Source organism: Polypterus senegalus, chromosome 3 (assembly GCF_016835505.1).
Source record: "Polypterus senegalus isolate Bchr_013 chromosome 3, ASM1683550v1, whole genome shotgun sequence".
Lineage (NCBI taxonomy): Eukaryota > Metazoa > Chordata > Cladistia > Polypteriformes > Polypteridae > Polypterus > Polypterus senegalus.
Genome location: NC_053156.1, coordinates 143,473,553 through 143,493,798, shown reverse-complemented (window position 1 = coordinate 143,493,798; position 20,246 = coordinate 143,473,553). Strand labels below are relative to the sequence as shown.

The 20,246-nt window shown below is 38.3% G+C and overlaps 1 protein-coding gene across 5 annotated transcripts in view; it reads left to right on the top strand.

Moving 5' to 3' along the window:
- Nucleotides 1-10,314, top strand: part of cfap206 (cilia and flagella associated protein 206) — a 39,317-nt gene extending 29,003 nt beyond the window's left edge. Inside the window, exons 12-15 of one of the 5 annotated variants that reach the window (XR_005632975.1) lie at nt 5,442-5,585; nt 7,048-7,239; nt 8,920-9,125; nt 10,153-10,238. Coding sequence is in view for 3 of the 5 variants with exons in the window: in XM_039748012.1 (XP_039603946.1) it covers nt 5,442-5,585; nt 7,048-7,239; nt 10,153-10,284 (468 nt within the window). In the remaining 2 variants the exon portion in view is untranslated. The other 4 variants (XR_005632974.1, XM_039748012.1, XM_039748014.1 and 1 more) reach the window with 4 other exon arrangements.
- Nucleotides 10,315-20,246: the final 9,932 nt, after the last annotated feature.

The following is a 20,246-nucleotide window of genomic DNA, read 5'->3' as shown; positions in this document are numbered from 1 at the left end:
ATCCATTCCGACTGTATTCCATAAATCCACATCATACAATGACTAGTCCACTGATATTTTTTTTTTTATTATTCCCATCTTAATTTTATTCTACACTTGCTGCAAGTCTGTCCAATCCTAGGTAAGTTTGCCAGGCTTACCTCACCTGGGCACAAGTTCACATTGTAAGATCCACAGACTCTCACTTTTTAAAACATAATCCACCCCAACCTGTTTTGTGCTACACCCACAGGGCAACTCTAACCTACATCTTATTCTGCCTTTCTGATTAGGATACCTATATTTCCTTGAACATAAGTTTTGCCCTCCTTTCCTTCAGGCCTGAAAATTTCTCAATTACTTTCTGATTAAGCTGAGTCATTTCATTTAGCTTGCCAAAAAATTTTCCTTATACTATTGTCTAGATCAGTGTTTCCCAAGCTTTTTTTCTGTAGTGGCACACTTTTTGTAACCAAAATCATCCCAAGGCACGCCATGCTCTTACTAACCCCAAATACATATATATGTATTGCTTAACTTCCCAAAGGGGGGGCGACTGCCTGAGAATCCAGTAAAAATGCAGCTCTGAGATCAGCGTTCGTAGAAACGGCACTCAGTGAGCATTTTGATGGCATCTCTAAGCTGCTTCATCACTCTCTGCCTCAGAGACAATTTGTATGCCCACTATCGATCAGTGCTGTGAGGCTCCCTGGTGACCACACACCCAGAGGAGATGGACTCTAGTAGCCTGGAGATGGATCTGAGGTGCTTGATGTGGTGTGTCTGCAACCTAGCGATCACTGAGCTGTTTTTTGCAAGCTTCTCCAGGTGGACCAATCCTCCTCATACAGGTCTCGAACACAGTGCTTGTCCCTCTCAGGTTCAGACCCAAGATTGCTACACTATTATCTCCATGGCGCACTGGGATAGCTTTCACAGCACACCACTGTGCTGTGGCACACAGGCTAAAAAACACTGCTGTAGATCAGTGTGGCCTTTTTCATGCCACTTGCATTTTTCAGAAAGATGTTTTAGGTCTCATATCCCCATTGTTGTCCACAACGCTTCAACACTTTGAAACAACAAAGAGGGAAAGCAAAAAAAGGCATTACATACACCACATCCCATTAGCCAACTACATTTGTCATAACACGAGTGGAAAAAGTCCATATGTAAGCTTGCCATCGACCACTTGCCTGTTGCTGAATACTTAAATCAGGTTGGTCTGGTCCAAACTACTTTAGATTCTTTTTTTCTTCAAGTGAACAATTTATGAAGGGGAATTTCATTAAAGAAATAACCAAATTTTCTTTGATTTCCAAAGTTACACTTGAAGTTGCCGTCTCCATAAAGCCATGCTTGCTCACCTGTAGTTATGTTAATGGTTGGTGTGAACTGTGAACTTGAAATAGTGAGTTGACAATTGTGAAATAACATTAGATTAAAAAAAACTAAAACAATACTAATTTTGCTGCCAACAATTGTGGGAGTGACCGGGGAGCAGACAGCTGTATCCCCAGAAAAATCTAAAAGCAACCAATTAAAGGGCAGCCTCCAGTCACCTGCTTTCCAAAAGATCAGGGACTTACATACACTTTCATTTGGCCAGTGCTCTTCACTCAGGGAAATACAGGTATTCACAAAGAAATTAAAAAAGCTCAAGTCAGAAACAATTTTTAATGGATGTTGACATGTGTCATCAGACATGTTGTGCAAATAAACAAATTTATTTCATGATTATTTCGCATTACTTAATTTAAGCAGAGTTTTTAAAATACTGAGGGGCGCACCTCAGTGCCCTGCATTACAAACAGCCACTGGTAGCCACATAAGGGCTGTGTTACTCTCACCACCTCAGTTCATATTTTACTGTAATAATCTGAAACTGTATGTTCATGTTCATGTCCACATATGACAATTTATCATGGATAGGTGGGGAGATGAGACACAGTCGTGCAACCTTCCAAAATAGATTTAACTATACACCAAAATTTGTGAAATAACAGGGCTTATGTAGTGTAGACATGAACCTTGCCCCCCTACTCTTGTTACACTTTTCTAAGGATATTCCATGGTAATTGGTTATATATTCATAACTTCACAAAAGTAAATACAGTAGATCTGACACATTCATGTATGCCATTAAATATGTGTGCCAGTACAAAAGAGTCTTCCCAGTAGAATTATAGAGTCAGTGGGTTGTATTTTGCAGCGTACCTCACTGAATATTTGTCATAATGTAAATTGCTGTTAATAGTTGCTAGGCATACACATCTAGAAAACAAACATATCCGTTGCAATTTGTAGTTGTATGGAATCAATCCTCTCATGCATTTGCATAACTCAGATGGTGTCTCACAAGTCTGCCCAGTTTGCTTTGGGCAGCAGCTGCAGAATAGGAAAGGGATCACCCACAATCCAGGAGTCTGGCGCCAGAGCTCATGTTATAGGCAGAGGTGTGTTCCACAGTGTCTGTCTTGTACATTTCAGCTTCCCATGCAAGCTCAAGCTCTGGCTTTTTATGCATCACAGTATCTTCTTCCACATACCAGGAGCCACTTTCCATTGCCAAAATCCAGTCATCTTAAATATGTCTAACAGGTACTGTATCTATTACTTGACTGCCATTACATCTGATGCCTACCACTTGATGAATGACATCTTCAGCTGGCTTCTTCAAGCTCAGTGCATCTGGGCTTTTCAGGATCGCCTAGCTGCCTAATATGCTTTAAAACATTAATGCTTCCCTGTTGCGAATAACTGATTTTAAAAAAAACATTTTATAAGTCAGATTTTCAATTGCTAGTGGTTCCATCCTTTTAAACCAGTTTGCCAAGAGTAATTGTATCAGAAGCACAAGGCTTATTCCTGCACATGCAGCACAGACAGGCTTTGACTGTGAAAATAGTGGAGTTCTTTCTGAAAGCATTCCCATGTGAGTCATATGCATGGCAGTAACCCATGGTGATGTTTGTCTCCTTAAACAAATTAATTCCAAAATTATAATCTAATTTTTATGATGTCTAATAAACTGATATTCTGATAACAGACATAACGGATATCTTACAGAATAGACACCCAAAGTAAAGCAGGCTAATGCCTTTCTGATAGATATAAACTGATATTCTGATAACAGACATTACAGATTTTCTTACCGAATAGACACTCAAAGTAAAGCAGGCTAATGCCTTTCTGACAGATGTGAGAATAACAGGAATTAAATATTCCTTTACAGCCTAAAGGTTTCACACAGCTATAAACAAAGACACTTTTTATACTTCTTTAAACCAAAATCTTTTAAGCATGTTACTTTCCTTTTATTCCCTGAACCCAAACATCTCTCTCTCTTGCTCAATGCAGGTTTAATTAACTGCATGTGAAAATAGTACTGTACATATTATTATCCATCCATTATCCAACCCGCTATATCCTAACTACAGGGTCACGGGGGTCTGCTGGAGCCAATCCCAGCCAACACAGGGCGCAAGGCAGGAAACAAACCCCGGGCAGGGCGGCAGCCCAACGCTGCCTGTTCACACACACACGCATGCCCACACACCAAGCACACATTGGGGACAATTTAGAATCGCCAATGCACCTAACCTGCATGTCTTTGGACTGTGGGAGGAAACCGGAGAACCCGGAGGAAACCCATGCAGACACGGGGAGAACATGCAAACTCCACACAGGGAGGACCCTGGAAGCGAAACCCGGGTCTCCTAACTGTGAGGCAGCAGCACTACCCACTGCGCCACCGTGGTACATATTATTATTCAACTAAAAATACTTTTCCTTATTTCAGTATAATAACATTTCATTAATGTTTCATTTACAAATATGACTTCACCTTTATTTTTTAGGTTTCCAACACTTCATATATTGTGATTTTTTAAAAGCACTTTTCTGCATGGGCGGCACGGTGACGCAGTGGGTAGTGCTGCTGCCGTGCAGTTTGGAGATCCAGGTTCGCTTCCCGGGTCCACCCTGTGTGGAGTTTGCATGTTCTCCTCGTGTCTGCGTGGGTTTCCTCCAGGCGCTCCGGTTTCCTCCCACAGTCCAAAGACATGCAGGTTAGGTGCACTGGTGATCCTAAATTGTCCCTATTGTGTGCTTGGTGTGTGTGTGTGTGTGTGTGTGTGTGTGTGCCCTACGGTGGGCTGGTGACCCGCCTGGGGTTTGTTTCCTGCCTTGCGTCCTGTGTTGGCTGGGATTGGCTCCGGCAGACCCCCGTGACCCTGTGGTTAGGATATAGCGGGTTGAATAATGGATTGATGGACTTTTCTGCATGCCTCTGCTATTTAGTCCACGTATAAACTGCCATGCTACACTTTTTAATTTCCATATCGCTGATATTTTCAAGCACTGTTCCACCAAGCACTTTGGTGTATTGTATTTTATATATCCTGATATTAAATGTTGCCTCAGGCAAAAGCACTTGCTCAGTGAATAGTGATAATAATACTAGTGGCTACTAAGTATGATGTTGCTTTTGGTTTTTTGTTGGCCATATACAATTGCTATTTTGCAACAACATATTTAATTGCTTGCTTTTATATTTTTTATACTACAATACTGCAGTTCACAAGTGCTTACTCATTTTTACCCAGGTTTCATAGATTATACCTATTTAAATAATTATCAATTTAAACATTATGTATTCTACAGACAGCATTACCCAAGGTAAACTGAAAAAGAAAAGTACATTACGATTGATTATATGTATTTTTTACAGTTGCACATCACACATTTTAAATAACTGGCACAAGGCTACACAAATAATCAAAGACGAGGTTTGATTTGTAAACTTGTACACTACCTGACAAATCATAAAACATAACATACTCAAGTCTGCCTAATCTGATTCTGGTTTTGGGGTGGTGGGGTGGGGGCAGAGCCTACCCTGGCAAAAGTTTATAAAATGGACAGGAAACAATTCCATTACAGGACCCCCACACGAATACAAACACGCGCACAAGCTCTCACACACACACACACACACAGAGGAGGCAAATTTAAAATCCCAAAATCACTCTACCTGTACATCTTTAGGTATGCAGGAGAAAAGGCCATTCAGACACAGGGAGAAAGTGCAAAGTTCATGTGCACAGCAACTGGGTGTGGGATTTGAACCCAGGGTACTGGATCAATGAGGTAGCAGTGCTAACCACTGAGCAATATCAGCTAAAAAGAAATTAACAAAGACAGCTATGATGGTATGCTTCTGGCAAATGTTGATAAAGCACACCAACCTGTGAGGAGGAAATTTATCATAGCAACATTTTACAAATATAAATATATTAATCACCTTACAATTGCAAGATGATTCTTAAAAATCCCATACACTTTCACTTAGCACAACATGTTTATTATTCCTGCTAGAGAAGACTTATAAGCTAGTGTATATATTAATTGCAACTTCATGTTTTCAAATTTAATAATCTGCTTTGCTATTTTTTCTGCAGGTTAAAGAAGGAGACAAAGTAATAGTAAAGCCAATTACAAAGTGCGACAGTAGCACTCAGACAGACACCCATCTGCTGCCTTCAAATATTGTCAAGTCATATGAATGGAATGAGTGGGAACTCCGCAGAAAGGCAATTAAACTGGTGTGTCTCTTTCTTCTAGAGTACAACTATTATTGTATCATTTGTTGCTTTATTTTCTGTTTGCTATTTTTTCAGTACCATTGCTTATTAGAATAGTGTTAGTATTTAATTATGACTTTAGTTACATATTTCTTTGAAAGTATGAGTGCTTTATTTTAGAATGCTGAAAAAAGGTCATATCACTCAAAATCAAGTTTCTTACAAGGCCTTTACATCATAAATTGTTTTTGGACTGTAAATATCCATCCATCCATTTTCCAACCCGTTGAATCCGAACACAGGGTGACGGGGGTCTGCTGGAGCCAATCCCAGCCAACACAGGGCACAAGGCAGGAACCAAACCTGGGCAGGGTGCCAACCCACTGCAGACTGTAAATATTAATCTTCTTTATTATCTATCCATCCATTATGCAACCCACTATATCCTAACTACAGGGTCACGGGGGTCTGCTGGAGCCAATCCCAGCCAACACAGGGCGCAAGGCAGGAAACAAACCCCGGGCAGGGTGCCAGCCCACTGCAGCTTCCTTATTATTTGAATGCCAAAATATTAGATGATGTCATAAGCATTCCCTTCATCTTTAGTAGAACAGATTTAACACCAGATTCACCTTTCGTTGTGGTCCCTGCATATCCCACCAATAGACTCTAGCCAAAGGTATCTTAGTCAACATGATATAACATTATCAAAGCCGCATAAACCAATTTGTTAAATAAAATGAAACCACCGGAGAATCTACTCTAAACAGTTTGACAACTCTAAAAGCTTCATATAAAGAGAAGGTCACTGGGCTTACTGACGTCCTTGTTTATGAGACTGCTTTGAGTTGTTAGCGGCCTTCAGCAAATGCTTGTTTAAACATAGTCTCTTGTTCTTATTGATTTAAATAATACTTTAATTTAGATGATGTTTTTATCCAAAGTAAAAAGTAAAGACAAATCACAAGAACATTCTGTAGTAGGATATTTGAAATATTTCTGTCGGTGGGGAATTAGGGGATAAAGCAATCTAGTCCCAGTCACGCAGGACTCCAGTGGGAGTTGAATGGGTATACTTGGGGTTGTCATTCCAACACCGGGATCGACTAGGCTACAGTGTGATATCTTCTCTTGTGTTTATGTTACCTTTGTAAAGCATGTTGTGGTAGTGCTTACTGTAAAGCATATTAAACAAAACTAACACTGGTTAATTAGAAATAGATCTGTATATTATAAAAGCAATGCTAATATGAGCAAGGTGCATGAACTAACTTGTACTTTCATGTAAATCAGTTATGAATAATAAGAAAATAAGAAGAATATCTTTTTACTGCAAACAAATGTGATAGATGTCTTACAACATTTTTTGCTGTCTTTGCAAACATTGTTCAAAATCAAGCACTCCAAAGTAAAGGCAGATAACTCCCTTTGTATTTAAAAATCATTTTAATTTATAAATATACATATATTGTACTTTTTTTAGGCAAATTTGAGGAATAAAGTAACTCACTCAATGCAGACAAATCTCAGCCATTTGAGGAGAGACAACACGTCCCAAGTATACTTACCAAAGCACATGGCTACGCAAACCAAGGCAACTGGTACAAGTAATGTACCTCAACCTAAGATTTACTTGGCTGGCCTGCGTGGAGGAATGTCTAAAACAACACAAATGGTGAAAATGAATTTAACTCAAGATTATTAATGAATGATTATGTTTTTATTCTTTTCATATCTTTCAGAAGAAACACTGTTATAAAATATAGATTAAATATGTATGTATTTTGTAACTTATTTTGTAAGTTTATTCTAACAAAACTACTGTATGTTTTCTAATGGATTTTACTATTAAGGTCACATAGCAGCAAAGTGAGAAGCGTACACATAAAAACACATCCCCCACAACACATTTAATAATAATAAACTCAGAGCCACCAGCCAAACTAGCCTCTGTCTCTTTGGGATGTCGGAAGAAACTGTCGATATTTCAAATGAACACAGGAAAACATAAGCTACATACAGACAGTTCTTAGGCTTTAAATCCAATCTTTTAGAGCTGTGAAGCAGTAATACAGACTGCTGCATTACCCAGAAACCTCCCACCCAGAACTACAGAATCTTGCCTCTGCTTGGACAGGTCAATGTCTGTTCAGGCCCTCTCATATCATCTTGTGGTAATACTTGGCTCGTGTGAACATCCAAATGATCTACTTAGAGAATAATGTTTTACTTTTAACAATAATATGCATGGTTTATACAAATTACTGTACTTTTTCTACACATTGAAAACAGTTTACTGAATACTTGTTCAAAAACATATGAAATAAATTTTCTATGTACTCTAATTTATATATTTTATAAACATCTTTAAAATGTTTAAAGATCCTATATTGTCACAAAAACCCTTCACAATAAAAAATACATATTTTGGAAAATTAACTTTTAGTATGTTATTACTTCCACCTAGAAGATTTAATTGCACTGGTGGAACATCTGTTCACTAAAAGTGACCTCTACCTTCCTTGGAAAATGCTTCTCCCTGCTTTCTTACATTTTATCTCGTTATTTTCATTGAGCTGCCACAGGATCCTTACCATTTCATTTCTCCATGAGCCTTCCTGCTCTTCTTAACTCATTCTGCATTTCTCTTCATGGTTTAGCCTTTTACTTTAATTCCGAAATTGATTCAGGAATTGATTCAGTGCCTGAAATGATCTCTGGCACATCATTTATTGTCTCTTTTCTCATTTTCATTGACTATGACATTTCTGACCTGCCCTGTAACAATAGGCCCACCTCCTGAATGCTGAATCTCATTTTGTACATTTCCTTCAGTTCACTTCTCCTCGTCTAATTGCATACTTTTGTTTTTAGCTTGTCACTATGCATGTTGTGCCTTTCTTTTAGACTTCAAGTAATATCATACGATTATCAAAAGGCCTTATCTTAGTTTGACTGATCTGGTAATACTGTCAGTCTTCCTTTGGCCACTTTATATCAAAAACACAGGAGTGCACTGCTGAACAACATTTGTCTTTGTTTTCACTGGAAAAACAGTCCTAAAGATCCTAACTAGTCTGGTTTCTGCAGACAACATGCTCCAAAAAGTCACAGATACTTTTTACTCAGGTTAACAACCTTTTGCATTAGAATGTACGAACTTGTTATTTTTCTTGAGAATAAACATTACATGTTTTCAATATAACACTTACAATCTACCAGCCTTACCTTTTATCTTCACTGGCATGGCTCTGCTTTGACACTGCCTCCTGCCTCTGCTCTCTGCATAGATCTTTGTAAGAGGTCTTTGTACTGCCTCAACATAACTAGTAACTGTTCCTCCTCCTCCTGCCAGACAAGCTGTTAGTCATCACAACTGTTGCAGTGGCTAACATGAAGGTTTATGTGGAGTGAATGAATATCTTCAGTGTGACCACAGGTGGATTCTGGCAAAAACTTAGACACCTCAGGAAAGGTTAAAGGGAACGGTCATCAAGTTGCTCTCAGATGGGTGGAGAAACATTGACATCAACTGTGGATGACATCTGATAATACTTTCAGGTACTGGAAGCAACCAGTTAGTGGCATGCCAGTTGTGAAGACTTTTTAGCTGCAGTTGGCTTCTTTAAATAGTCTGCTGACAAAATGACAGAGAGATTAACTACAAAGTACTACGGTGTAATCAGTAGATGCATGTGTTTCTTACGATCGTGTCATTTACTATGAAAACAAGAGGGCTCAACTGTAATTGTAGTTGAAGAATAACAGCAATAAGTTATTTAGTAGACTAATATTGTACAACCAGAGCCAAAATGCTAAGACAAGAGAATTAAGATGGGAAGAGACATCTGTGAATTATAAACCAGAATACCAGAACCTAAATCACTAAAGTGTGCTTGTTCACAGGTCAAGTACATAATCTCAAGGGCTCCTGGTGCTGTGCTGGAACTTATACATTTTATGAGTCTTCATAGCACAAATTATATTGCCTCCTGAGAGGTGGCCCTTAGCAACCAGGTATGTTGTCTTAGCTTAGCAGAGATTCCAAAATGGTGGTGTGAAGTAGGCCTAGAGTACTTACAAATAAAACATAGAAATCTTTCATAGAAAAGTAAATAAAATTAAAACACAGACATGAAAATAAAGGTTGGAAATTAACATTTCAAAATATTAAGTCTCATAAACTGGAAAGAAAATTATCTAAAGCCTAAAAAAAAATCTAACACGCCAATAAAGATTTCTCAATTCTTAGAAGTGGGATGGAATTTATTGGTGGCTGAAAACCTGTGGAACAACAGGTACTCTTGGGATTCTTTAGTAATATGTCTGTTGTGATGTTGCACAGTGAGAGAAATAGATTTAAGTGGTGGTCATCTTTTTCCAAAATAGAGCAACAGGGTGTTTTCCAGTTACTTTGGGCAGTCATACCCTGTATTATCCATTCTCTAAAGTTGGCATTCTAAATGTAAGATGCTCAAAGTGTTTTTGCAGTGATGGGACTGTTAATGTCTTGGTACGAAATAATCTTAATTGGCAAAATTCACCCAAGTGTTTTACAAAGTTCACCAATAACCTTATTTTTTCCCAGTGCCACAGGATGCTTTATGAGACCAGAGTGACATCACAGAACTGTAGAAGCCATGTGGATTTCCCTTCAACCCTGGGTTATAAAACTTATCACCTGGCAAAAAATAAGTGGAAAAGTTGCCAATATGGTTAAACACAAAATGTGCATGCAGAAGAAAACTGGAAATGTGTTGGTGTATTTGTGCATTAAAGGTCATTTTGTATGGATTTGTATGTGACCTGTGTTTAATACATGAGCCTACCTCTTTAATAATATTACAGATTGCTGAGCATTTGATGCAAACAAAAAGAAGTGATGAATTCCAGTGTTTGTATGTGTTTCATTAGGCTGCTGGAGCGGTAAATGACCAAAAGCATCAGGGAAAAAAGCTAATTGTACTTTTGGTTCGAAGAGAGGTGAGTACCTGCTATTGAATCTGTAGGGGGACAAGCCTTAGTAATTTATACTTCATGTCTGGAAAAAGTTTTACTGTTCTAAAATTTAATTCTAGTGCTCAGGTCACAGTTTTGGCCATAATAACCAGTCCCAGGGGCAGATCAGGCCATCAGAGCATTTTGGGTTCTCACCCATGGGCAACAGGCATCATTGCTTCCAACAAAGAGTTCAACATGGTGATGACCATAACTCAAAACATAATCAGACTGAAGTCATTTTGCACAAAGATTTTCTTTTTTTTACAGGTTCTACTGTCCAATGTAAATAGTTTTTGTCTCTTTCCTTTGATGATTTATGACAAATAGTAGTGGTGTAATTTCTTTCTATTGTCAGAGAAGTAAGGGTCAACAAAAACATTCTCACAGGCACCAGTTTAGAAATGTTGATTTACTTGACATGCACATCTTTGGGTATGTGGGAAGTTTCATCATGCAGACACAGGAAGATCATACAAATCACACTATTCCCCTATCATTTACAAAAACTATAGCTAAAATGACTTTAGTTGATAAATTGAATAAAAATAGTTAAAACCTGAGTGAAACTAAACTGAAATTTCAAATTTAAAATAAACTGAAATAAATTAAAAATGGGTGGAAACAGAAATCTCATGGTTTTTAAGTAAACCAATTGCCAGTAGCCTACTGTTGACCAATGTCCCATTGGAGATAGACAAGCACAAATTTAAGTTTATTTGTGCACAAAAAAGCAGGAAAGTCTGTGACAAAAAAAAAAAAAAAACTTACAAAGTAGGGACATCACAACAGCCTTCTTCCTGGTAATCAATTATTAAAACCTGGCATGGGAAGCACATAATACAATCCTTTGAACATTGAGTTTAAAATGGTCCAACTTGTCTGACCATTCAACAAGGGTGGCTCATCTGTGCCTGGACTACTGTTAGCCTTAGACAGTGATGTACAAGTGGGTCCAGTGAAACTGAAAAATTTGCTTTGTGAAAAGAGTAATGTCGTTTCTGGATCTGCAAAATTTGCAGAATTGAACCAGATAAAATGGTATTTTACATATGTCTGTCCTTTCATTCCCACCTTATGGCAAACTGGCAGTGCTGACGCAGGACCTACAATTCCCATCAGGTAGAAGGAGTACAACAAGGTGGATTTAATCAGTGCCCACAAAGTTTAAAAAATGCGCATCAGCAAAGTGGGATGTCATCATTGCTGACAACTGCTGTGTTTTCTTCCTAAGCCACTTTGGGATAACAGTTTCAATGTTTCATGGGGTTACAGCTTTTCTCTTACAGTATGTCTTTTTGTCTCATTATGGATTGTGTTTGGCTATGTTCCATTTACAAAAGACACTTTTTCACAGTTTATTTTATTCTGGACTATTTTGTGAGAAATGTATGGGGCCAAAAGGGGTTTACGCCAAACCTTATGGAGCCAATCCTCCTTTCTTTCTACTCCCCCGTCCAAAAAAAAAATATATAAACTCCCAAAACTCAAATACCTTTTTTTGTCAGTTCCACTATTGCAGACTCACAAGTGAAATTTAATGTATTGTAAAGGAAATTGTTGTTTTGAATATCATTACCTATTATAACATTATATTTGACAGTCTATGAAGCAGAATTCAGGAGCTTCATTTTGAAGTGAAATAAGCTGATTACACTGCATTTCTTTTATCAATGCCTAGCCTAATGTTTTTTTTAAAAATCCAACAATGTTTGTCCACTTGCATGCCATCATTAAGTTCACGATACCAATCAACAATCAGCATTAAACGTTTTTTGAAGTAGGATAAATATGGGCGATAAAAAAAGCACAAATTAAGCAATGGTGCCTAGCCTTGATGGAACAAAATAAAACTGAATTTTGACTATAGCTAATGGAGATGCTGTTTTTCAGAATCATGGGGGAGAGCACTTTAGAAACATTTATTGTTTTTGTTGGTAACCCATTGTAATGGGGCAGTACTACATTTTTGCCAGTGATGCCAATGCAGAGATAACATTTTCAGCAGTTTTTAGCTTTGAATGAATCATCTTTAAATCGTCTTTATAACATTATCAAATACTACTATTGCCACTTTCATGTAAAACAGGGTTCTGTTGCAAACTCTTTCACACCAACACCCAACCCCAGTGCCCCCACACGTGCACCTTCATGCCCCCTAAACCCTCTGTAGATGCTTTCTGCAGTCAATAGCCTAAATAAAGTTTAATAAATACACTTTCAAGTGTGTTCTGTAATGCATACAATTTTTTACATTATTACATATCAATACATTGCATAATAGTAAGTAGTGCTCACAGATTAATGTAACTGGAACTTAGAGGGGACACTGCTGCCAACTTCATTAAATGCCTAATGCAGCCTAATAAGCATGCCGGTTGTCAGTTACACAGACAGTCCATGTAACTGAATATGGGCACACACACAGCAAAGTTTGTACAGACATTTATATAATGTCTAGCAGACTGTGCAAATTACTTGCCTTCATAAAGAACTGTGATGCACTTAATTCAAAGTTTAAAATGTCTTGTGCTGCCCAAGTAAGCAATGTGCTTCTTGAGCATAAGGATAGGGCTACAATGTATATGAGACTCACTTTAAAATAAGTTCAGGGGATATATCTTTGTACAGATGGACAGAAATTAAATAGGCTTCTTGACTCTTTCATATACAGTATATCTGCATGTTTATACAATCCATGCAGAAAGTAGACACACTGTGCATGTCTTTCTCTTCATCAAATAGCTATTTTTAAGCTAAAATGAAAACTAAACTGAAATAATTCTCTCAGTACAAACTACAACAGAAAGGACCCATAGTTCATCAAACTAAATTTGAAATTTAGGTGAAAATGAAATGTTGGGTGAAAGTAGGAAAGAAATAAAATCTGAACAAAAAAATTGATCCCCATACACTGACAATAAGAAGATGCAGGATTTTAACCTAGAACACAGGATTTAGGTTAGCAGCAGCATTGTGCTACCCTCTTTTTGCCATGCTCATGAATGATGAGAATCTGAGGTCATTTGTCTGCTTTTTACTTTTCAGCCTGCTGTTTAAGTAGTAATCATTTAATTTGCACAGACAGAATGAGAAGATGAATTATATGAATAAACAGTCCAGGGGCCTCATGTATAAATGGTGCGTACGCACAAAAATGCTGCGTAAGCCTGTTTCCACGTTCAAATCATGATATATAAAACCTAAACTTGGAGTAAAGCCACGCACATTTCCACGGTAGCTCATACCCTGTCGTACGCAAGTTCTCTGCTCGGTTTTGCAGACTGGCGGCACCCAGTGTCAAAGCAGTGCTACTGTTCCTGTGTGATTATCCTTTCTTTTTTAGATCCACATCCCTGACACGGCTTTATAAATACAATGAAATTAACTGCATATTGTTTACTAGTTTAATGCATCTGATTGTAATTAACCTGTAACAATATAATGGTCCACAGAATGGTCAAACTATTCCAAATACCATAACTGCTTTAGCGTTGTTACTCTCAGTGCACTTTGGATCCCACATCGGATCATCTTTTTCCATATTACTCTCACTGCACCACTCGGAGTATTTATATCACTGTATCTGAGTGTGAATCACAGCTGTACAGCAGCTGATCGTAAAGAGAATTATCGGTATACAGTATCAAACCTATGCTGCCTCAGCCATGCTGTCTATTGAACTGCTCTCATATGACAAAAGCTTCAGTGCCTTTCCTGTACTGACCTCGCAGTTCAGAAACAGTTTCATCCCAAGAACTCTAAACGCACTCAATCAGTCCATCAAGTGCTCCTTGCAGAACCGTTTGTACTTATAAGTACAATCACCTCACTGTAAACTTGCGATACAGTTATAATATTGCACAGCCTGCACCACTTTACAAAACGCGTATTTACATATGATGACAATATCATTTTTAAGATGAAATGCAGCAAAATATGTTTATTATATTATACAGATAAAACTTTAACTTTAACTACACGGTGCCACAGCACTAGCAAGCCGTTAGCGCTCTGTTCACGGATTGTTCCTGCCTCGTGCTGTATTCTTCCTGATGCGACACTGGAAGGATAGATGGATAGAATAATTAAAAATGTACTACAAAGATATTTTAAAATTTTTGGTGTTTTCAGCTTACAGATGGCTTAACATCTATTACAGAGCTGATTGTGTGGCGATTGGACATTTGGAGAAAGAAAAGTAAGGACAGGAATTGGAGGTTAGTACGTTTGAAAGAGGCAGTACTGCTGCAAAAAAGTATTTCACCAAAGGTCGCACACGGCGCAGCAAGCATCTTGCGTGAGACATGAACAATCACTGCGCCACCGTGTTCCCATGTTTAATACCATGCTTTAACTCCTATCATCATGAAAATGATAACAAGTATACATCTCAGTATTGTAATTATTCAGACAGCTGTAATATCACGAATTTAGAGATTAAAGTTGACATTTCATGCTTTTTCCCCCACTGTGTGCCTATTTTTTTTTCCTCTGTACCCTAATAGGCTTTCATATGACACTCAGACAGTGGGCTACGACTTGCCTTTTCACAGCGACTTTGATATCTGACAACTTCTTTTTTATTTCGAGCACTTTGCGACTTTGTGTTTTCAAGTTTCTCCGACACTGTCACTTGATCAGCTTCCTTTTGTTGATTATACCACTGTTTAAACCAACAAATAGTACGTTTTTCTTTGCCTCCACTTGGTATTCACTGAAATTCTTCTATTTCCCCCCGTGCTTTTTCCATTGCCTTTTCACAGAGGGCTGAGCTTAAGGGCTATTTATATTGATTTGCATATTCAAAGAGGTGTAATTCTGGGAGAAGTTGGGGCCAGACAGCAGGCGCGTGCATGTGCGTTACTTTTCACTCTGATTGGGATTTATGTAGTGGAAGAACGTGGACGTTGGTGAATGCACAGATTTATGCATCTGGATTTCTCTGTGCATACATACATTCCTGCTTTTGTGCTTATGCCATGTTATAGTGTGAGTTCTACACACACCATTATACATGAGGCCCCAGGTCACTCTGACATTTGTGAAACTAAGGTACACTCAGATTAATTTTGTTCATCTCCCAAGAAATGCTCAGAAAAGCCATGTGAATAAACAAAGCACAGTGGCCAGCTGGTATTTAGCAGATAACACTTGTCTGAAACTAGCCTTTATTTATTCAGCCCTACCGACCTCATTCTTTACTCCCTTTCTAAGGTCACATAACCAGTTTGGTAAGGCCTGAGTTTGACAACTCCTGCACACCCACGCCAACACCTTTAAGTAAAGAGAAACATACCACATATGTGTCCTTACTCAATTGCCCCTGACAGAAAGAGTTCACAGTTACCATATTATACACCATAGAAAGATACTTCAATGATGATATTGGGGTGGGTGTGCATTTTATTATGGGCCTTTCTTTGCATCTTACCCTTACTGGCCCATTTTGCTGCACACTATCAGATGTAAGTATGTGAATCTTCACAGAAGGTGATAAAGATTATTGGCAAGGTCTTGAAAGATACATATGCAATGGTCACCAAATGGCTGACTTCAACCACAAGCACACTGACTGTTCTGGATAAATCAAAGCAGCTCCAAATTATGTAGCTGCGGTAATAGCTGTTAAAAATGAATACCAATTTATGTAAATGTGCCCTTGCCATTGTACAGTATAATATGTTGTATACCTACGATATACTGACTCAAAGTCTCGCTCTGAACGGTTTGCTAATAATAAAATATTTTTATATTATTTCTGTTCATTAAGTACACAGCAAACATTAAACTTTGTAACATTTTAGAAAAAAATGTTTTCTTAGGTCTGCTAATGAACAGTGTCTGGTGATGCCACCTCTGCATGGTATCAAGTCTCAATCCAGACTCTTTTCCTGTGTAGTTCCTAGTTGGTAAAATGGGCTACCCACCTCCATCCATACTGCTGACTCCTTCAATGTATTCAAGAAACGATCGAAAACCCATCAGTTCAATGAATATTGGTCTAATTGACAGAAGGAAAAAAAAAGCTTTGCTCTGTGATATTTTATATTGTTGGTTAATTTGTTGTTAGATTAAGTTTAATTACTTTATCAATTGTAATCTATGATTGTAAGTTTATTAATTATTACATCTTTTCACTTGTGGCAATCAACTTGTTACCTGTCCTGCTACACTTGCTGAATAAACAGGCCCTAGCCTAATGTTACTTGATTATCTTTACCTCTTTTGTAAGTCACTTTGGATATAAGCATCTGCCAAGAAAATAAATATAAATATTTAACTTTCCAAAAAACAAATATGTAAAAATATGTCTCTATTATTTGAATACTGGTACAACAAAAATATTCTTGGTCTTGGGAGTGACGGAATTTGGACTGCGAGCTTTCCGATTACATTTAATATTGATCACTCACCTCTCTTCTTCAAAATACATGCATTTGTTGTCAAAGCTACTGGAGAGTTTTTCACATATTTCCTTTTCCCCCTTTAAGCTTTAGAATTTTGCTATACTTTTGGACTGGTGTCTACCTTTTTTAACAAGCTGATATAGAAAAGAGCTGGAAGTATTAATATTTCTGATGGGATATTTGGGCTCTTAATTTAAAAAAAAAACGCCCTATATAAGCAGGCACTGCACATTTTTAAGCCATTTCTCATTTACACCATGGTATCTACCATGGAAACTACATAATAAATATCTTTTAGGCAATAAAACCAAGAGGTCTGTATACCATAATGTCCAGAATTGCAGGGGTAAACATAGTTTAATAAACATCTTGTATTCACATATATTGGAGCTATTGAAACTTGGTAACATCACTTCAAGAGAAGTCAACTGAATCCACAAGCTAATTAAAAGGGCAAATTCAGTTATAAGAAGCACTCTGGACCCCCTGGAGGTCATAGCAAAGAAGAGAATTAAAACAAAATTGAGTGCCATTATGAACAATGCTGCACATTATATCCATGACAAACAAAAACTAATTACTTTCAGCCAACAAATTATTCCACAGATGTGTGTCAATAAATACTACTGGAGCTCCTTTATACCAACAGCAGTAGGTCTACATATTGCCTCACTGTGACTGTGACTGCCAAGTATTAACTTTTCTTTCTTTTTAACTTTCTTCCTTTATAGATATTCTAGTGTATGTTCAGACCACAGTATATATATACAGTATATATATATATATATTTATATATATTGTAGTGGATGGCTGGCTTCATTTTCTGGCCCTCATCCCCAGGCCGCCAGGAGGAGTTCTCCCGAGAGCATGGACGGGCCCCGAATTCCAGCAGGGCCTCATGGACCATGTAGTTTTTATGCACAGCCCTGCTGGATACCTTGGGGGCCAATGGGAGTCGCTGTCGGGAGGCCAGTGGACTCTTTTGCACATTATGACCCGGAAGTTCGTCACAGGAAGAGCGACGGGCTTCCGGGATGAGGAAAAGCATTGTTTACCCTGACCCGGAAGGAATATGGACTTGTGGACTGTTGGATTGGGAACACTTCCGGGTCGGGGAATATAAAAGGACTGAGGCAGCTCCCAGATGGCGAACTGAGCTGGGTGGTAGGAGGGCAACGCATCTGGGAGTGGAGGATTGTTGATTTATTATTATAGTTATTGTGTTTATTTGCAAGTAAAGTGTGGAGTGGAGAGTGCTTAGTGTGCATAATCTATACTAATAAAAGGCAAAGCCCTCACTCACTCACTCACTCACTCACTCACTCACTCACTGACTCACTCACTCACTCACTCACTCACTCACTCACTCACTGACTCATCACTAATTCTCCAACTTCCCGTGTGGGTGGAAGGCTGAAATTTGGCAGGTTGATTCCTTACAGCTTCCTTACAAAAGTTGGACAGGTTTTATATCGAAATTCTACGCGTAATGGTCATAACTGGAAGCAGTTTTCTCCATTTACTGTAATGGAGATGAGCTTCAACGCCGTGGGGGCGGAGTTTCGTGTGACATCATCACGCCTCCCACGTAATCACGCAGTACATAGAAAACCAGGAAGACCTCAAAAAAGCGCTCAAGAAAACATGCATTATATAATTGAGAAGGCAGCTAAACAATAAGAAGCGAGTTCTGCTACTTCGGAAACAAAGCACGATGTAAACCTACACTTTAAATTAAGTTCATAGACAGGCTGCCGCTGGCGTTTGTAATTTAGTGCCTGCCCATATAAGGCCATCCGTCAGCGGCAATCCAATAGCAAACTGCCACGGGTAAATATTCACGGGTGAAGGACTGTGCTTATGGAGAGGAAGATGAGATGGTCAGGGTGGTGTTTGACACAAACTCAGCGAAACTGCCAGAGAAAGTTTTAAGTGCCAGGACTAAGGTAACATTAAATAAAGCTATGGACATAGCACGAGATGGCACCAGCACAGCTGGGAACCTTCGATGCAAGTACACCGAGTGGCTCACGTGAACTGACGCAGTGCACAGATAAAAAGCAACAGTTCCAAAGAGCTGAACAAAACCGAATTACACAATTGAAAAGGCAGCAAAAATATGAAGCGTCTGATAAGCATATTCATAAATGCAGCTACTGTGGAAACAAAGCACACGGTGGAAAAAGTGAATGTCCCGCTAAAGGAAGACAGTGTAAAAAAACCCGTGCATGCAGTTTGTCACATCACAGATAAAAAGGAAGACGAGCTGTTTATTGATGCAGTAAGGAACTAATCGATGAATGAAACCTCTTATCTTTACAACGATTGACAAACACGGAATGTAACTTGAACACATCGTACAAATACGAGCCTGATTGAAAGAAATAATGATAATCAAATCCTTGATGACAGCAACATTCAATAACACTCACAAAACAATTACTGTATATTGACAATCATGTTACGTTATTTTTAAAATGTTCCCTTTTCTTTTTCATAACTTCTACTTCTCCACTGCGATACACGGGTATATATATATAAATGCATATCTATAGGCCGATCTACAATACATACTTTAGCATAGACAAGTGGTGGCGCAATTGTAGAGTCTTCGCTTCTAACGCCGAGGTTCGATTCCCGAGAGGGGATGTACTGACTATGTACGCGTGCTACCCGATTCATTTTACCTTCCCATCTCCTTGGTTTGGGACGTATGAAAAAATATTAGGTTAACGCAGAATCATGTTACGTTATTTTTAAAATTTTCCCTTTCTTAGCACAAGCACAGTTGAGAAGCTTCGATGCATGTACTCCATAACGCGTTAAAAAATAACGCATTTAATCACACTTTCAATTCCAAGCAAACGGGAACTTTTGTCAATGCATGATTTCCTGGTACATCCATTACACTGATGCACACATCACAGCTACAAAAATGTTAGAGTCGGAATAAAGCGCGTTCCTCGACTGATCATTTCGACTACCCGAAAGCCTTGATAAAAGCATGGTTTTGTGCACACTGAAAAGCAAGCAAAATTAGATGCATTACAGAAAGCGGACTTTGTGGCTCTTACTGGGGATCATTGGACTTCCGTGACCGTTAGTAATTCTAAATACATCTAATTACAAAATGTTCAATGATCACACTGTTTTAGCCTAATGTACAAAATAATTTTGGCTAATGTTACTCAGAGTTTAAAGAGTAAGCTGGTCAAATTACCTTTTATGTTTCTGACTTATTTTTTTAAGAAGAAAAACTGCACTTTATGGTGAA